The 16855-nt window shown below is 58.4% G+C and overlaps 1 protein-coding gene across 1 annotated transcript; it reads right to left on the bottom strand.

The window, feature by feature from the left end:
- Positions 1-3268: 3268 nt before the first annotated feature.
- TRAIP (TRAF interacting protein) lies at positions 3269-16501 on the bottom strand. The gene is made up of 14 exons (XM_081106589.1): positions 16450-16501; positions 15921-16004; positions 14155-14194; positions 13583-13710; positions 12296-12390; positions 11723-11836; positions 10972-11059; positions 10406-10495; positions 9916-10004; positions 5932-6087; positions 4733-4781; positions 4310-4459; positions 4180-4230; positions 3269-3969 (listed from the first exon to the last, which is right to left on the bottom strand). The coding sequence occupies exons 4-14, from the start codon at positions 13601-13603 to the stop codon at positions 3844-3846; spliced, it is 1029 nt and encodes a 342-aa protein (XP_080962715.1). The 5' UTR covers positions 13604-13710; positions 14155-14194; positions 15921-16004; positions 16450-16501; the 3' UTR covers positions 3269-3843.
- Positions 16502-16855: the final 354 nt, after the last annotated feature.

Raw genomic sequence — 16855 nt, 5'->3', positions numbered from 1 at the left:
GAGCCAGTCCCGGCCCAGAGGCCGTGGGCACTTAGGAGGTTATGTGGTCTCAGCTGAGGGCCCAATCCCAGCCCTGGGTGGAGCCTGGCATCTCTGTGGTGTCTGCGAGGCCCCGAGCCATCCCCTCTGAGAGGAAGGGCCCCTCCCGGCCCACAGCTGCCAGCCCAGAGCGGATGCAGGTGGCAGCCCGAGGCGGCCAGTCGGGGTGAGTCCCAGGACTCAGCGAGGGTGGCCAGTCTGTGAGTGCGAGGCATGGGGCAGGCATGATCACGTGTCCTTGTTTCTCCTTTAAACTTTTATTTTGAAATAATTATACACTCAAAGCAAGTTGCAAAAATAGTAGAGAAAGGTCCTGTGTAACCTTCGCCCACGGATGTGTCGTTTGCCTTCTCAGGAACTCGGAACCGGCACTCTGGGGCAGCGGGCGCCAAGCGGTGGTCCGTGAGGTCCGAAAGGCTGGCGACCGCTGCTCGGGAGGGCGGGCCACAGCTCCCCATGAACCCCCACAATAGCTAAGCCTTTGCTGTCATACATTCTTTTTTTAAATTGAGGTAAAATTCACATAACATGAAAATAACCATCCAAAGTGGTCAGGTCAGTAAGATTTAGTGCATTCACAGGGCTGTGCAAGCACCACCCCTCAAAACTTTCCGACAACCCCCTGCAGAGCACCCCCACCATCACTACCCACCCCAAGCCCCTGACAAACACATAGTCTTTCTGTCTCTAGAGATTTGCCTATTCTGGATATTTCATATAAAAGCAGTCATACAACCCTGGCCGGTTTAGCTCAGTGGATAGAGCGTCGGTCCACAGACCGGAGGGTCCCAGGTTTGATTTTGGACAAGAGCATATGCCTCGGGTGCAGGCTCAATCCCTCTCCCATCGGTGTTTTTTTCACTGCATCACTCCCTTCCACTCTCCCTAAAAGTCAATGGGAAAATGCCCTTGGGTGAGGATTACAACAACAACAAGGAATCATACAGCCCGGTCAGGGGGCTCCGCTGGTTAAAACATCGTCCTGTACACCAAAACGTATGGGTTCGATTCCCAGTCAGGGCACGTACCTAAGATGCAAGTTCGGTTCTGGGTCAAGGCGTGTACAAGAGGCAATGGATGGATGCTTCTCTCCCTCCCCTCCTCTTTCTCTAAAACCAATAAAAAACAAATCTTCGGGTAATGATTAAAAAAGGATCATACAAAATGTGAACTTTTCTTCACTTAGCATGTTTTTGAGGTTCATTCACATTGTAGTAGGTATCAGTGCTTCCTTCCTTTTTATGGCTGAGTAATGCTCCATTGTGTGCATGTATCATGATTTGTTTATCCAGTCACCTGTTGATGGACTTTTGAGTTGGTTCCACCTTTTGGATATTATGAATAGTGAATGCTGCTATAGTCATGCTTGAACATGTAATTAAGGCCTTGTTTTCAATTCTTTGGGGTACATACTTAGGAGTGAAATTGCTGGGTCACATGGTAATTCTGTTTATTTTTTGAGGGACCAACAAAATGTTTTCCATCAGCAGTGTACAAAATTCCTATTTGTCAACATTGTGACCAATATTGGTTTTTTTTTTTTAAATTATACTCATCCTGCCCTAGCCAGTTTGGCTCAGTGGATAGAGTGTCTGCCTGTGGACTGAAGGGTCCCAGGTTCAATTCTAGTCAAGGGCACATGCCCGAGTTGCAGGCTTGATCCCCAGTGGGGGGTGTGCAGGAGGCAGCCGATCGACGATTCTCATCATTGATATTTCAATCTCTTTCTCCCTCTCCCTTCCTCTTTCTGAAATCAATAAAAATATATTTTAAAAAAATTACACCCATCCTAGTGGATTTAAAGTGGTAGGTGATTTTGTATGTGTGCATGTTTTCATTCAATAAACATTTTTAAAAGTAATTTATTAATTTGAGAGAGACAGAAACATCAATTTATTGTTCCACTTATTTTTTTTTAATATATTTTATCGATTCTTTTACAGAGAGAAAGGGAGAAGGACAGAGAGTCAGAAACATCGATGGGAGAGAAACATCGATCAGCTGCCTCCAGCACACCCCGTACTGGGGACGTGCCCGCAACCAAGGTACATGCCCCCGACTGGAATCGAACCTGGGACCCTTCAGTCCGCAGGCCGACACTCTATCCACTGAGCCAAACCAGTCAGGGCTGCTCCACTTATTTATGCATTCATTGATTGATTCTTGTATGTGCCCTGACCGGGGATTAAGCCCACAACCTGGGCATGTGCCCTGACCGGGAATTGAACCAGGACCTCCCGGTTCATAGGTCAATGCTCAACCCCTGAGCCACACCAGCCGGGCTGGAAAACTGTTGGGCATGACTTTCTAAAGCAGGACTCTTACCTAGACTCAGGCACCTCTCATAGGGCACAGACTAGCAGAAATGAATCACTGCAGCTTTGTCCACAGACGCCAGCCTGGGCACGGCCCAGACCCTGCAGGCACCTGTCAGGCTGAAGAGCCAGGGCAGGGCCCCGTGCCCTCCTCTGTGGCCAGAAAGCCGTGAGGTCGCTAGCTGGCGGCGGAGAGAGTGGAGCACAGACTTCAGTGTACAAGGAACCCATATTTTGCAAAAACATTTGAAAAAGTCACAAGCGGACAGCTTCGGCCCTCAAGAAGCAAAATTTAGCAGGGTGTGGGAGAACTCAATTTCCAGAGTTACCCTAACATACTACTCAGAATATCCGGCCACAACAAAACATTGCAAAGCATGCGAGTAAACAGGAGAGGGTGACCACTCACAGGAAGAGGAGACTTTCACAGAACGTCGCTGGCGAGTTTTGGAGCTGAGAAGTACAATGACAAATGGAAGATTCACTATCACTAGAGCCACAAAAGTCCACTGCTTTCTTACATAACAGCAGTGAGCAACTGCAATTGAAGATATTATCATTTATTAGTACCAAGAAAAAGGAGGGGGAAAGAGAAATATTTAAGTATAAATCTAACAAAATATGTACAAGATCTATGTCAGAAAAACATCAAAACTGATGAAAGAAATTTTAAAAGTTCTACATAAATGGAGATCTATTCCAGGTATATGGATAGGTAGACACAATATTGTCGAGATGTCAGTTCTGCCTGGCCAGTGTGGCTCAGTTGGTTGAATGTCGTCCCAGGCACCAAAAGGTTGCCGATTCGATTCCTGATCAGGGCACATGCCCTGGTTGCAGGCTCGATCCCCAGCAGGGGGTGTGCAGGAGGCAGCCGATCAATGCTTCTCTCATCATTGATGTTTCTCTCTCTCTCCCCCTCTCCCTTCCTCTCTGAAATCAATAAAATATATTTTTTAAAAAGTTTTCCAAAGTACAAACGTCTACTCCTAGACACAGGAAGAAAAGATTCTTGTTTATTTTCAACATAGAAGTCTCGCCCCTCCTCTGCCCAACACCACCCTTTGTTGCCCCTCTGTTCGGCCAGGCGACGCCTAGCAGGGCGTCAGGCAGGCAGAAGCTTGGGCAGGCGAAGCTGCCTGTGCAGCCTTGAGCACTTGGTCCATACAATCAGCAAACAGCCCTGATCTGGAGGCTCAGAGGGAGCCCAGCAGCTGGTCGTGGCCATACATGGGGGCCTGCAACACGGAGCAAGCCTGCTGGCAGGAACAGTGAGCTGACCACAGCTCCCCCGACCCCGCTAGGCCCAGTATGGGGGGTGAGGCCGGCTGCATGCTGGGAAAGCACATCCTCTGGGCCTCACCCAGCCCCAGCTTCTTGTCCGCCATTGCCCTGAGGCTGGTCCTGGGAGAGGGCCGTGCCCCTCCCCCCCGGCTGAGCCAGTCCTCGGCTGTAAGTCGGAGGCCGTTGGTCGGCCTCACTGTTCTTGCTACCACAGGAAGGTGTCCAGCTTGGCCTGGGAGGGAGAGAGCGCTGTCCTGGCCCCCACCTTCTGCTTAGCTTTGGCCTTGGGCTTGGGCTTCACCGGCAGGGGGCGGATCATAGTTGTGTCGGTCTGAAGGAGATGTCAAGGCAAAGGCTGAAGGGGGCCTGGAACGCAGGCAGGAGAGGCTGAGACTTGGGTTGGGCCGCCCGCTATACTCAGTGAGGTCTGGCTCTGCACACCTAGGGCAGCAGCCCCTGGCAGGCTGGGGTTTGGGGTACAGGTGAGGGAGGGTGTGGGCTCCAGAGCTCAGCTCAGCCCAAGGCCACAGAACAAGGATACAGGCTGGATGAACTTGGTCCGGCCCCCTAGGCCATCGAAGCCCGTTCTGACCTGAAGTGAAAGGAAGAGATGAGCGACAGGCTGTGGGTAGGCCGTGGGCTGGCCTTGCCCCCACGGGAGGCACACTCACTGCGTCTGTGCTGCGGCGGGGCTCCGCCCTGGCTCTCTTGGCTAGCTTCTGGCCCAGGACGGCGTTCCGGATGAAGAGCGGGAAGGCGCCGGCCAGCTCCTCGTCGGGCTCGCCGGCACAGTGCTGGCCGCCCAGCGAGAGCCGGGGCTCCTGCCGGAGACCCAGGGCCAAGCTTGAGCTGGGTGGCAGCACTGGGTGGCAGCACTTGAGCGGGATGGAGGCCTAGGACACCCCCCACCTCCTGTGCCTCTCCGGGGAGCAGAGAGGACAATGGGCAGGTTTCAGGGGGCCCCACAGGGCCCCAATCCTGGGCCAGGACTGATGGGTCTGGCAAGACCTGCCCTCCCAGAGTCCAGCTTCACTCTGTCCTGGCCGGGGACTGAGGGACTCAGATGCTGGTGACTGAGCTTCTGGGAGCCTTACCTGCTTGGAGCCTTTGGGCAGCTTCCTGGGACCGTCCTGAGTGGGAGAGCTGAGACACGAAGGCAAGAGGCAGGTGAGCAGACACAGGACATGCCCCCTGCGGAGCCACCGTGTGGCATGGCGTGTCGTGCTGGGTGCTGGGCAAGGCACCTCAGTGATCCCCACGCCTAGGGCAGCCCTGTGACCAGCTGGACAGTCACAGCGGCCAGAGGGGGGGAGGCAGGGAAGGTTGGACCACGTGTCAACCTGGTGGCTCCCACTCAGGGATAAGCTAACCCCAATGCTCCCCAAGCTCCAGGCACCTCTCCATGTCCCAGGAGAGCCCAACCGACTCACACCCACAGGAGGGAAAGCCCTGACACAGGCAGACACACCAATGAGCTCAGGCCTCGCCCTGTCTGCCCAAGAGGGGCCACCACCCACGAGACCCTCAGTGGGCTCAACAGCCCCTAGAGCAGGGCTAGGCCCCCTCCCTGGCCAGGCCGGGCCAGGCCACCCCTCCCCAGCTCCTGAGCTGGACACCACGTTTCCATCCAACTCCTGGGGACTCCCCAGGTGAGGGGGGATGGTGACCTATGGTTGAGAATAACAAAGAACAGCCCTGGGCCCCCCTCCCTGGGCAGCGCATACTTCCATGCCAGTCTTCATGATGAACTGCACGTGGCCTGCGTGGCCAGGGAGACAGCCTCCCGCTGCCAGTGCCACTGCATCCCTGGCGCAGGTCCCACCCACCCACTGCAGCTCTGCACAGCTTCCCACACCTGCCGCTACAGACTGCCCCCTAGGTGGGGTGGTGCCTGGGCTCCATGGTTTCAGATGGCCCTGCCTCCAGCATGAGTCTGAGAGGTGCCCGAAGGAAGAGGAGGTGGAGAGTTCCTGCTCAGGACTCCGGGGGGCAGGCATGCCACACAGTGGGAGCACCCACACCATCAGCCCATCCTGTCCCCACGGGACCTCTGCGTCCTCTCCAACCCCCTCCCCTGCCCCCTTGCTTAAAGGGCGATGGTGACGATGAATTAGACAAGCAAGACAAAGGCTGTGCAGTCTGTGCTCAGGGAGGAAGGAGGTGCCGCAACCAACGCCAGTCCAGCCCAGGGGACCATCGCTGCCCCGCAGCCCCGCAGAGCTGCCAGGCGGGGCCTGCAGGGACCGTAGCCCTCCCCTCCCGGCGGTGGGCCGGGCCAGGGGATGCCACTTACTGTGCCTTCTCCGGGCAGAGCTTCTTGGCATGGCCATGCTGAAGGCCAGGGGGCCGGGCCGGGGGGGTGTCCACGTCAAAGGTGGCATTGAGGTCAATGTCATCACTGAAGGCCGGCCGGCGCAGCTTCAGGCTCAGCATCTCAACAGGGGCCGGGCTAGGGCACAGACAGAGGTGGCCCAGGGTCACAGTGGCGCCCAGGACAGCCGCCCGAGGGCTCCGGAGATGATTCCTCTCCAGGGGCCTGCAGCCCGCCCCGCCCCACGCCACCTGCGAGGAAGCCCTGGTCTCCACAGGAAAGCCCACTCGGCGCAGTCCTCTAGTCCTGGACCGGTGGCAGGTGGGCGACAGGGAAGGAGCAAGCAAAACCCACACACAACCCAAGTGTGCAAGGGCTACTGCCGTTTGAGCAAGCGGCCTCATTTCTCAGATTGCAGTGCAAGGAGCCGGAAACGTGGCCACAGACCGGCTGCCCCCGCGGTGCTGCTGTGGCAGACGGCACCTTAGAAACTGAGGATGACTCCCTCCGGGGCTGGCACGTTCCTCGCTTGAATATGACAGACATTAAAGGAGGGTGTTCAGACGGTAAACTTAATAACAGGGGCAATGCTCATGTGACATTTAAAAAGCAATACAAACCCAGACAAATCAGACTTCACGAGAATTAAAATTTTGTGCATCAAAACGTATTATTACATATTAAAAGGGTGACCCAGAGAATGAGAGAAAATATTTGCAGATCATATCTCTGGTAAGGGATTAAAATCTATAGAGAACGAGAACTCAACAAGGAGAAAACAAACAACCTGATTCAAAAATGGGTAAAGGTCTTGAACAGGTATTTCTCCTATAAAGATTGACAAATGGCCAATAAGCCCATGAAAAGATGCTCAAATCACTCATCACTAGGGACGCAAATCAAAACTCCCATGCTGCCACCGCACACCCATTAGGGTGCTGCCCTCCAAACACAACGATACAAACCAACCAGGAAACAAAGGAACAGGCGTCGGTGAGGACGTGGGAAGACTGGGACATGTGCGCGCTGTCGGTGGGAACGTGAAATGTACAACCACCGCGGGAAAGAGAAAGGCAGCCAGGTCCACAAAAAGCTACCAATAGAGCTCCACAGGACCCAGCCAGCCCGCCGGGAGCCTGTCCGAAGGGGCCGGCAGCAGGATCTCGGAGAGAAATGTGCACATCCCTGTTCACGGCAGTGGCGCTCACAACAGCCAGAACGGAAGCAGCCCAGGTGCCCGCCCACCGAGGAGCAGAAGAGCACCCTGTGGCGGTCACGTACAATAGGCCAGGGGGCCTCACACTTTTACACGGGGCCAGCTCACTGTCCCTCAGACTGCTGGAGGGCCGGACTATAGTTTAAAAAAAAACTATGAACAAATTCCTATGCACACTGCACATATCTTATTTTGAAGTAAAAAAACAAAACGGGAACAAATACAATATTTTTATTTGCATGTGGCCCGCGGGCCGTAGTTTGAGGACCCCTGCAATAGACTGTTACTCAGCTTAAAAAAGGCACTTCTGCAACACGGCAGACCTTGAGGCCATGATGTTAACTGAACTAAGCCAGTCACAGACACGCGGTATGATCCCACTTATCTGAGGCATTTACCTAGAATAGTCTCAATCACAGAGATGGAAAGGCGGTAGTCTCCTGCCCCCAGGCCACAGACAGAACAAGGACTGCAGGGCAGTCTACCACCTGGCAACAGTGACAACCTCTGCCATAAGCCCATATTTTCCAAATTCTCAAAGACTGTTTTCACCTTTAGGATGGGGAGGTGTTCAATTAGAAAATTGCAGCCAGTAGGATTTTCCTAACCCACCCAGGCCTGGTGGGGCCCCCAGCTCCTGTGGTCGGAGGAGGATTCTGGGGAGTGGCAGGGGCACTCCCCACGCCCCCTCCCTTCCCCCAGGAACCAGCCAGGGTCCCCGAAGCCCTCCTCCCTCCACTTAGGGGTAGGGCTGTGACGTGAGGGTGAGACTCGGGCAGGAACCCAGGGGGTGCCGAGCAGAGGAAAGAAACTGCCACAGGGATTTGGGGGGGAGCCTGTGGGAGCCTGGACTGGCGCTTCCTTCCCCTGGCCCGCCCGCGGAAGCTCCCCCTTCCTCGCCTGCAAGTGCAATCAAGGCTGTGTGGTTGCACCTAAGCCCACTCCTCGCGGAGCCACAGCACAAGGCAGCAGCCAGAACCACTCAGGCCTACTTTTCACAGCATCTGCTGTCCTGCCCCCCTTCCCCCACCCGCGAGTCCAAGTTAGAAGAGGGGCACCCAGAGGCAGAGGCAGGCAGTCTGGCTGGCTGGGGGCAGCTTTTCTCTCCACGTGTCTTATGGCAGGGCTTCCTGCTGCCACCCCCAGCCCCTGCCCAGTGGTGCCCACGACACGTGCCCAGCTTTGGCTCACGTTAAGACAGTCTTCTTCCCTTGCACCTCCTGGCCCCGCAGAGGGAACTCAAGATGCAGAGGTGCTCATGCCCCCTGGCTCATGAGGACAGTTCTTGTCCCCTCACACCGTTCCCAGCAAACCCTTCTCTTAGGAAGCTCGCACTGTCCCCTCCTTCCCTCCCACCTCCTGTCTGCCACGCGGAGTGTGCAGCCCAGCAGCCCGCCCGGCTGGCGGAGGCGCTGCCAGGCCGTCCTGGGGACGCCATCACCTTTGGAACATTTACCCACGGCCTGTGTACAGACAGGGTCTCGTGCCAGAGGCCTCAGGGGGTGGAGCAAGACACTCACAGCCCAACTTTCCAAAACGGAGCCCAGGCCCTGGGCAGTCCACCGCCTGTGCGGGGGAATGGTCAGTGTCTCCCCATGAGCTCATGGTGCCTGTGGGCCTTCCCTAAGCAAAGGCCTCCCAACACCCTTCAGCCTGGAGGGCAGGGGCCCTTGGGGTCCCTGAGAGAGGTCTCCCAATTGCCCCTCTGTAGTTGGGGGTGATAGCTACCTCTAGAGGCTACCCTGAAATGACAGGAGTGAAGGACAGCCCTACTGCAACAAATGAATGGGCAACCACCACCAGTACCCACAGATCCCCTAAACTCTGGGAGCGCATGGCCAGGGGACAGCAGATCTACAGCCGGAACAGCAGAGGAGGGTGAGCTTGTCGCTACTGGGGAGACCAGGGAGGCTCTGCAGGCCGCTGAGCTCAGGGGGAAGAGCCGACGCACAGGAAGGCACAGAAGCAGGAGGGCAAGGAATGGTTCTCAACAGTATCATTTGGCTGCAGCCTAAAGACCCACCGCAGCCCGCAGTGGCCCCCGAGTGCTGCAGGCCCAGTGCCAAGGGCCCCGTGAGGTGTTTGGTGAGGAAGGAGTGGCACGATGCCCAGGGTCTGCTACTGCTAGGCTGACAGGAAGAGTGAGAGGGTGGACCCCAAGCCGCACGGGAGGCGGTGGCTGGGGAAGGGGCAGGAGGCTCCAGCGCCTGGCTGGACGTGGGGAGCGGGAGCATGACGATCTCCCACAGGACACGGACAGTGGCTCAGGTAAGAGGGGGGCCACTAGCTTGTGTGCTGCCTGGGCCCTCAGCTGGACAGTGAGGGGGAGATGGCCCGAGGACGCCCTCCCCAGCGGGCTTGTGTGACGCGCAGGAGGAACAGAGGCCACTCCTGGCAGGGACACGCATCCCCAGGCTCTTGGCTCCCTCTGCTGGCAGCGTCAATGCACACACTCCAGGGACCAGAGGGAATTCTTTGAGTGAATGTTTCCCTGTTAGCTCCTGACGCCGGGGCAGACTGAGCATCAGGGTGAGCCATCCCATACGCGGCTGCCGGAGACCATCTATGCCCCTGCCCCTCCCTGACATCCGGGTCCTGTCTGGGCTGTCCGGGCTTCTGCTTGTCCGAGCCCAGATCCTGCCTCAGAGACGCTTCGCAGCGAAATCCAGGCAGGAGGCACAGCCTCCACACCCACATGGACAGCCACCTGCCTGAGCTGCTCCGCGTGACCGGCACCCCGAGGCACACACCTCTCCAGCACCAGACGGTTCACGGCCTCGCTGTCCACTGGCGGCAGGCTCAGGGCCTCCTGCAGCATCGTGAGCTTTTTCTTCAGGCTCTTGGGGAAGGAAAGAGAAAGTGTTAACGAAAGGCTGAGGTGTTAAGTCCAGACAGACTGCCAAGGACGAGAGGGACACGCAGACGGCAGGCCAAGCAGCGCAGGGCCTGCAGCCCCACCCCAGGCCCAGAGGCCGGGCCCCCCGGGCCCAGACGCCTCCCTGGCAAAGCTCCTTCTCTGGTGCCCTCGGGCTGTTGGTGCCAAACAGACTCTGAGGGAATACCCTGGTGCCATCCGCCAGGCTCCAGACCAGGCCGAGGTGTACATCCCGACCCACCGGACGCGGGAGTGAGGGAGCCCAGGGCCAGCTCCACTGACTGTGCAGGCTCTCGGCAGAGCCAGCCCAGCTCTGCTCTGAGAGGCACACAAACCACCCCATTCCCGCCAGGGGTGCCCCTCACCGCAATTTCCTTGTCGGCGCCCTGCAAATCCTTCTGGGCCGACCTCAGCTCCAGCTTGGCCTGGTCCAGCTCAGAGTAGACCGCCTGCAACTGCAGGCAAGTGGAGGGGGAATGAGCCAAGGGTGGCCACGTGCTCTGCCCCACCTGCTGCGGCCCAGGCTGCTCAGGGCAGACCGGGGCCCAGCTCTATGGGTGGGCTGCCCCTATGCCCTGAGGGCCGTGGATGCACCAGGCCCAGGAGTAAAGCAGCTGTGCTGACCGTATGCTCGGGGCCGTGCAGACCTCGAAGGCAGCACATTGGGACCTGTGCCCTCCTGCCAGCTGAGGGCCGGAGCCGGGAGGAGCAGGGGCGTCAGGCTGCACGCCAGGAGAGCACCTGCGTGACTCGCCGCCCGAACTGGACAAGCCACAGCCTGCGCCAGCGCCGTGAGGACCAGCGCCTGGTCTGTGAGCCAGTCGACAGCCCCTGGGCCAGCTGCCCCCTCAGGCCCGGGCCTTGCTCAGGAGCCGTGACCGCACGTGAAAGCAGGACGGCCATCTCCCTCACCCTCTGCTCCCACAGGTACCTTGCTTCTGGAGGAAAACAAGTCCTTCTTGAGCTTGTCAGCCAGCTCCCCGGAGGCCTTCCGAGCCTCTTTCAGATTCTCATACTCCCTACACAGGGGCCAGAGAAAGAGACTTTGGAATGGGACACCTGCTGGTCGGACTGAGCACTAACCAAACACAAAGCCCAGCCCCACCCTCCCTCCTGCTCTGGCACCTGAGCTCAAGGGGTGGCGCTGTGGAGGGTCCTATCCCAACGCCAGGAGAGCAGCCAGTCCTCCCTCCGGTCCTCACTCAGGAGGCCCCTGCACCATCTGGCCCCAACAGGAGGCATCTGGGGTCCTCTGTGCCTGTCAGCCAAGCGGCCCTTTCCCCACCTCCTCCCCACAGTGCTGGCGAGTCTGAGCAGTTTCTGCTGTGAGCCAGGCAGGGTAGTAACAGTGCTGCTGGGACCCAGGTGGCCGAGACCACAAAGGGGCTCCACTCACAGAGCCGGGCCAACCTCCTTGGAAATAACGCCCATAACCACTCACTTCTCTCAATCCGAGGCCAGTGATTGCTGTCCCCATTCAGTAAGCAGAGGTTCAGAGAGGCTAAGAAACTGGCTCTGGCCACACGGTGAGGTGGGCTCAGAGGGAACGGAGGTGGCCGGCTCCCCCGAGCTGGCCCCTAACTCCACCTGCTCTGCCTGGTAAGGGAGGGCAGCAGATGGGCAGGCATGGCTGGGTGCCATGGCGTAGCGCCTGGGCTGGGACAGAGGGACAGGGTACACACTTCTTGAGGGACACGCAGTACACGGCCAGCTGCTCCACCGCTGCCTGGCCCACACCCATGTCTCGGATCATCTCCTCCACCTCAGGCCGCTGGCTCTTGAGTAGGAGCTCAATCCTGAAAAATACCGACCCACGGCATTGAAAATTTGGAGACAGCTCTGCCTCCCTTTGCTGCTGTTGCTATGGTGACAGCCGGGGCTGCTAGGATGCTTTGGCAGGCGGGTCTGCCCAAAGAAAGGCCCACAGCAGAGCTGAGCACAGCCTCAGGGATGCTGCTGGGGAGGAAGGGGTGCTGCCCGAGGTCCTCCAGGCCAGGGATCCCCAGAGAGAGGCTCGTAGAGCAGAAGGCCTGCAGGTCATCTGGCCACAGCCAACAGGACAGGGAGAATGTGGCCAGGGTCCCAGGGGAAGTGGAGGAGCCCATAGAGGCCGAGCAGAGACCTGTGCCCACACCCAGCTGGCCCGAGCCCCCCCAAAGCCTCTGGAGGTTAGAGCCACAGTTGGTGACCCAACTCCTGGGCAGTCCTGTGAGCTGTGCCCCCGGGGCCTGGGGCAGGCAGGGCCGGCCGCGCACCGCTCCATGGTCTGCATCTTGCTCCTGAGCCGGCGGGCCTCCTCCCGGGCTTGTTTGGTCTCATCCTGCTGCTGCTCCAAGAACTTCATCTGCTTCTGAGGAGCAAACACCCCAACATGCCTGTCACCTGGGGGATCCCGGGACCATGGCTAACGTCACCGAGGAAACTACCCCAGAACTTTCCGCTTCTGAAAATGCTGAAAACCACGTGTCCCCTAAACCCCTAGCCGGGAGGTAAGGCTGCTGGGCGCACGCGAGCTTGTGCTTTTCTGCTAAGAGGCCCTTGGCCAGCAGCTTCCTTACCTCCCCGCGCGCTTCCTCCTGAGCTATGTCTCTTATAGGTACAGCCCCGGCCAGCACCCACAGGCCTATTGTGGGCTGCCAAACTCCTGTGCTGGGCCTTATGGTGCGTGTTGTGCAGTCCAGGCCTCGCTGTCCACCATCTAGACCCATGGACAGCGGCCAGGATAGCAGCGCGGAGCCAGGGACGGCTGGCCAGCTGCCCTCAGCCCGAGACCCTCCACCTCTGGGAATGCCATCAAACACCTGCTCTGCAGCCAGGAGCTGCTCTGCTGCTTCCCTTCCCCTGGCCAGGCCACGTGACCCAGACCAGCCACCAGCAGGAACAGAGACAATGACCACCCCGGGGCTCTGTCTGTTCACAAGGACGCCTCCCTCCCCCTCCAATGGCACCCCACAAGGACTGCTCCTCGCTGCAAGGCCAGAATGTCAGCTGTGGGTTCAGATCAATCGCCTCCTGCCCCTGGGAGAGCAAGAGGCTCGCCAACCGGCTGATAGAAAATTCATCGGGTCTAGAGCGCCGGCTCTGCGGGCTCTGATCTGCCCGGGCAGCACAGCACAGCAGCTTCAAAGGCCTCGCGCCTCGCTGGGTGCCGTTTGATCTGGCTCCGGAGCACAGCCCGCCGAGGGCTAGAGTGCGCATGGACGTGTCAGCGGCTCCGTCAGTGGAGTACACGCCGCTCTGGGAACATGGCCCCACCTCACCCAGGTCCTGGCTCCGCAGCCCCTCCATGAAGTGCTGGGAAACCGCAGCTCTTCAGACTCCCGAGCACAACACTCATAAGTGTGGCCAATATGGCCCTTTTCCTGCAGCTGGTGGTACAGTATGGAGGCCTGGGGGAGAGGGGGTCGCCTCCATCTTACACCTGCACACACCCAGCTGCTGACCAAGGCAGAACCGGAAGTTAAGCCTAAAGCGGTGAGCCTGGGCTGGGGCTCCATCCCTCCCCGCCCCCAGGAATGGTGCCCACGGGACCCAGGGCCCACCTTGAGGGTGGAGCACAGCATGTCGGCCTCGTCCAGGGCCCGCTGCAGAGACTCCACGGTGGCGTTGCGCTCCTCCAGCGTGTCCCGCAGGGTGTCGATGATGCCCTGGCTGTCCCGCTTCTCCCTCTCTGGAGCAGGGAAGGACAGCCACCTATCAGCGTGAGAACCTGGGCTTCTGGGCGCCAGCACCCCACCTCAGAGACAGGTGAGGAACAAGTCCCAGGCCAGAGGCTGGGTGGCCGCGTTAGGGAAGCCGGCTGCAGTCCTCGAGCAGAGACGTCACCGCTCCCTCGCCCATGCGTCCAGTCACTTCATCGTCCCAGAAGCCATGCAGGCTCCTGCCAAGCTCCTGGCCGAAACCTCTCCTACAGACACTCTGGTGCATCAGGCGGCCCCTCCCGGCTGAGGCTACCTGGTCCAGGGGCAGTTTCAGTCCCTCCCTCTCCTCTCCTTTTCTGCCAGTCACAGAGCTGGCCAGACTCATGGACACACAAGCAGGGAGAACCCCTGGCCTCTCCCACCAGCACCCAAGTCAGAGGCTTCCCATGGCCCAGTGCTGCTTGCTGACTCACCTTTCTGGGAAAGCTGGGCTCTGACATTATCCAGTTCATTCTGCAAGGCAACAGGCACAATAAGCAGCAGCCAGGCATCACAGCTGCCTCCCATCAGGCTGTGGGTACCGGGAGCCTGGCTCTAGCTCCGTGCCTTTTTAAGCAGCAGCTAAGATGGGGGAAATAATCTCAGGTACAGGACCCCAATGCAGGAAAAGGAGAAGAGGAGTGAAGCAGGGTCTGTGTGGTCAGCCCTACAGCAAGGAAGCAAGGCTCCCTTGCTTCCTTGACCCTGTGCTGGCCCTGACCCTCTCTGGGCGTCAGCTGCACTCACTGGGAACAAAGTTGGCATCGCCAAGGACCTTGGCCACCACTCCTTCCCTCCACCCTGGGGTCCTGCCTGCCTCACAGCTGGCTCTGTGCACCACAATCGTCCAGCCCCAGGATCAATATGGTTGGTGAGCCAGGACAGCTGTGAGGCCCTGGATGGAACCCCACACGTGCGAGGTTCTAATGAGACTGTCCGAGCCTCTGGGAGCCTGTGTGTACATTCCAGAGCCCCGCTGAGACCCGCTGAGAGGCCAGGGCAGCACTGCGCCCAGCTCCCACTCAGGAGGCCAGAGCATTCAACACCCTTGTGGGCAAGAGAGGTGCCTACTCCATAAGCAGGACACCAACAGGCTTGGCCAAGGGTCCATGGTGGTAGGTGGATGGAATCCCGGCAGATCCTCCTCCAGATCAACACAAGACTCAGACTCTCACCTGGGACCAATCCTAAGGCCCAGCCCCAGTCGGTGGGTAAGCCCCACGTGGGCTGGACTGGGCTGGGCAGTGTAGGCTGAACACCTGGAGGCGGGAGTGGTGGGTTGAAAAGGATGTGCCTGGGCTGCCTGAGAAGAAAAGCCACCTCTAGTCCCCTGGCTCCTGCCACACCCGAGCAGGATGCCTTCCAAGCCCTTGTTCCCAGCTACTCAAGATGCTGCCTCCTGTCTCCTAGTTCTGGCTTTGAAAGCCAGAGAGACATGAAGCTGCCTTTGTTGCATGCATCACGGGGAGAACACAGCTTAAAACTGGGAGCAGTTACCATGACGATGAACATGCTGGCTTTCAGCACAAAAGCTCCCCGTTCTTGAATCAGTGAGGTTCCAAGGACACCATGGTACCCTGGAGCCAAGGCCGAATGAGCCCTGATCTGACAGATGCCCAGAAAATTAACCCTCAGGGTCCACGTTCACGGCAAACTCTAATCCCACTTCCTCAAGAGGCTTCTTATGCACAAACAGAGCTGAATCTTAGACCTGGAGGAAAAGCAGTAGGCGTGCAGGAGGGAACCCGCCCTCCCTCGTCTGCAGTGTGGGTTTCTGCCTCGGCTGCAAATCCGGATTCCAGGGCTCTGCCCTCTATTCCTGCCCGGGGAAGACACGGGCACCGGAATACGCTGAGTCCCCGGCAGGTTTGGGCACAGCCAGGTTTGTGAGCAAAGGGCCCACACATCTCCCTGGCTGCGGGCTAGGAGTTTCCTCTTCTGCCCCTGGCTGTCCACGCAGCAAAGTGGGCTGGGAGGATGGTTGTAGGCCCTTTGCAAGGTGAGGGGACCTTGGGAGGGGCACCCCGACCCTGGGTCGGAATTGCTCTGAAACCCCAAAGGGAGAGCTCAACAGTGTGTTTCTCCAACGACTCATCTTCACCTGTCCTGTCTCCCCTCCACGCGCTAAGCACTCGCCCTGGTGGGAGCAGAAAGAACTCCCAGAGAGCGTGGGGCTCAGTGGGAAGAGAAATTCCGGTACCTTTAAGAATTCTGCATCTAAGACCCCCTCCTCCTCCTGGGCCAGGTCAAAGAAGAGCTTATTGATGATGGATCTTCGGCCGACCTGGAGGGGAGAGCGAGGGAGAATGTGACCGCACCGCGGGGTCCGGGCCAGGCCTGCTCTCGGGCCCCACATTTCACACCGCGTCCCTGGGAGTCAGAAGACTCTGGCCCTGCAGCGCCCCGAGCTGGTGCCACAGGCCTGGTGGTTCCTGAGGTCATGTCTCTGGGACCCATATGGTAACTACTCAAAAGACACCCCAACTCTAGGTACTGGGCATTGAGAAACTCGGGAAAGGCAGAGAAGGGGCCCAAATATACCAGGTGAAGACTGCCCCAGGCAGGGAGTGCATCTGCCAGCTACCTGTGGGCATACGCAGGCCTCCCGAGCCACAAATCATGAGGGTCTAAAAGGACCAAAGATACCAGCCTCAGAGACCGCCCCTCGTTCCTGCTTCCTGGCCAGGAAAAGAGGCCTTAAGCTGAGGGATTCTCCCCTCCCCCGTCACCTGGATTCGGCACTGTGGGCAGGTGCGACTTGGTGCTGTATCGAACCACTGGATTAGGCTGGAATGAGAAGCAGAAAAACAGACTGGCGAGCCATGGCTGGCTGGAGACATACAGGCCAGGTTGCCACCCTGTCCGCAAAAGGGTCTGTCCTGCTCCTTCTGGACCCGGTAGAGAATTGTCCTGGCCAGGTGGCTCAGGTGGTGGGAGCATACAACAAAAAAGGCTGCGGGTTCAATTCCCAGGCAGGGTGTGTATGGGAGGCAACTGATCAATATTTCTCCCTTGCATTGATGTCCCTCCCTCCCTCCCTCCACCCTCCCTCTCTTCCTCCCACCCTCCCTTTCTCCCTCCATAGGGGCAATACATGCAGAGACGATCACTTTAATTTCCCAAAGCTAATTAAAG

Source organism: Myotis nattereri, assembly GCF_964212035.1.
Source record: "Myotis nattereri genome assembly, chromosome: 14".
NCBI classification, from domain to species: domain Eukaryota; kingdom Metazoa; phylum Chordata; class Mammalia; order Chiroptera; family Vespertilionidae; genus Myotis; species Myotis nattereri.
Note: the sequence above shows the minus strand (reverse complement) of the source record. Positions and strands in the feature narration are given on the sequence as shown.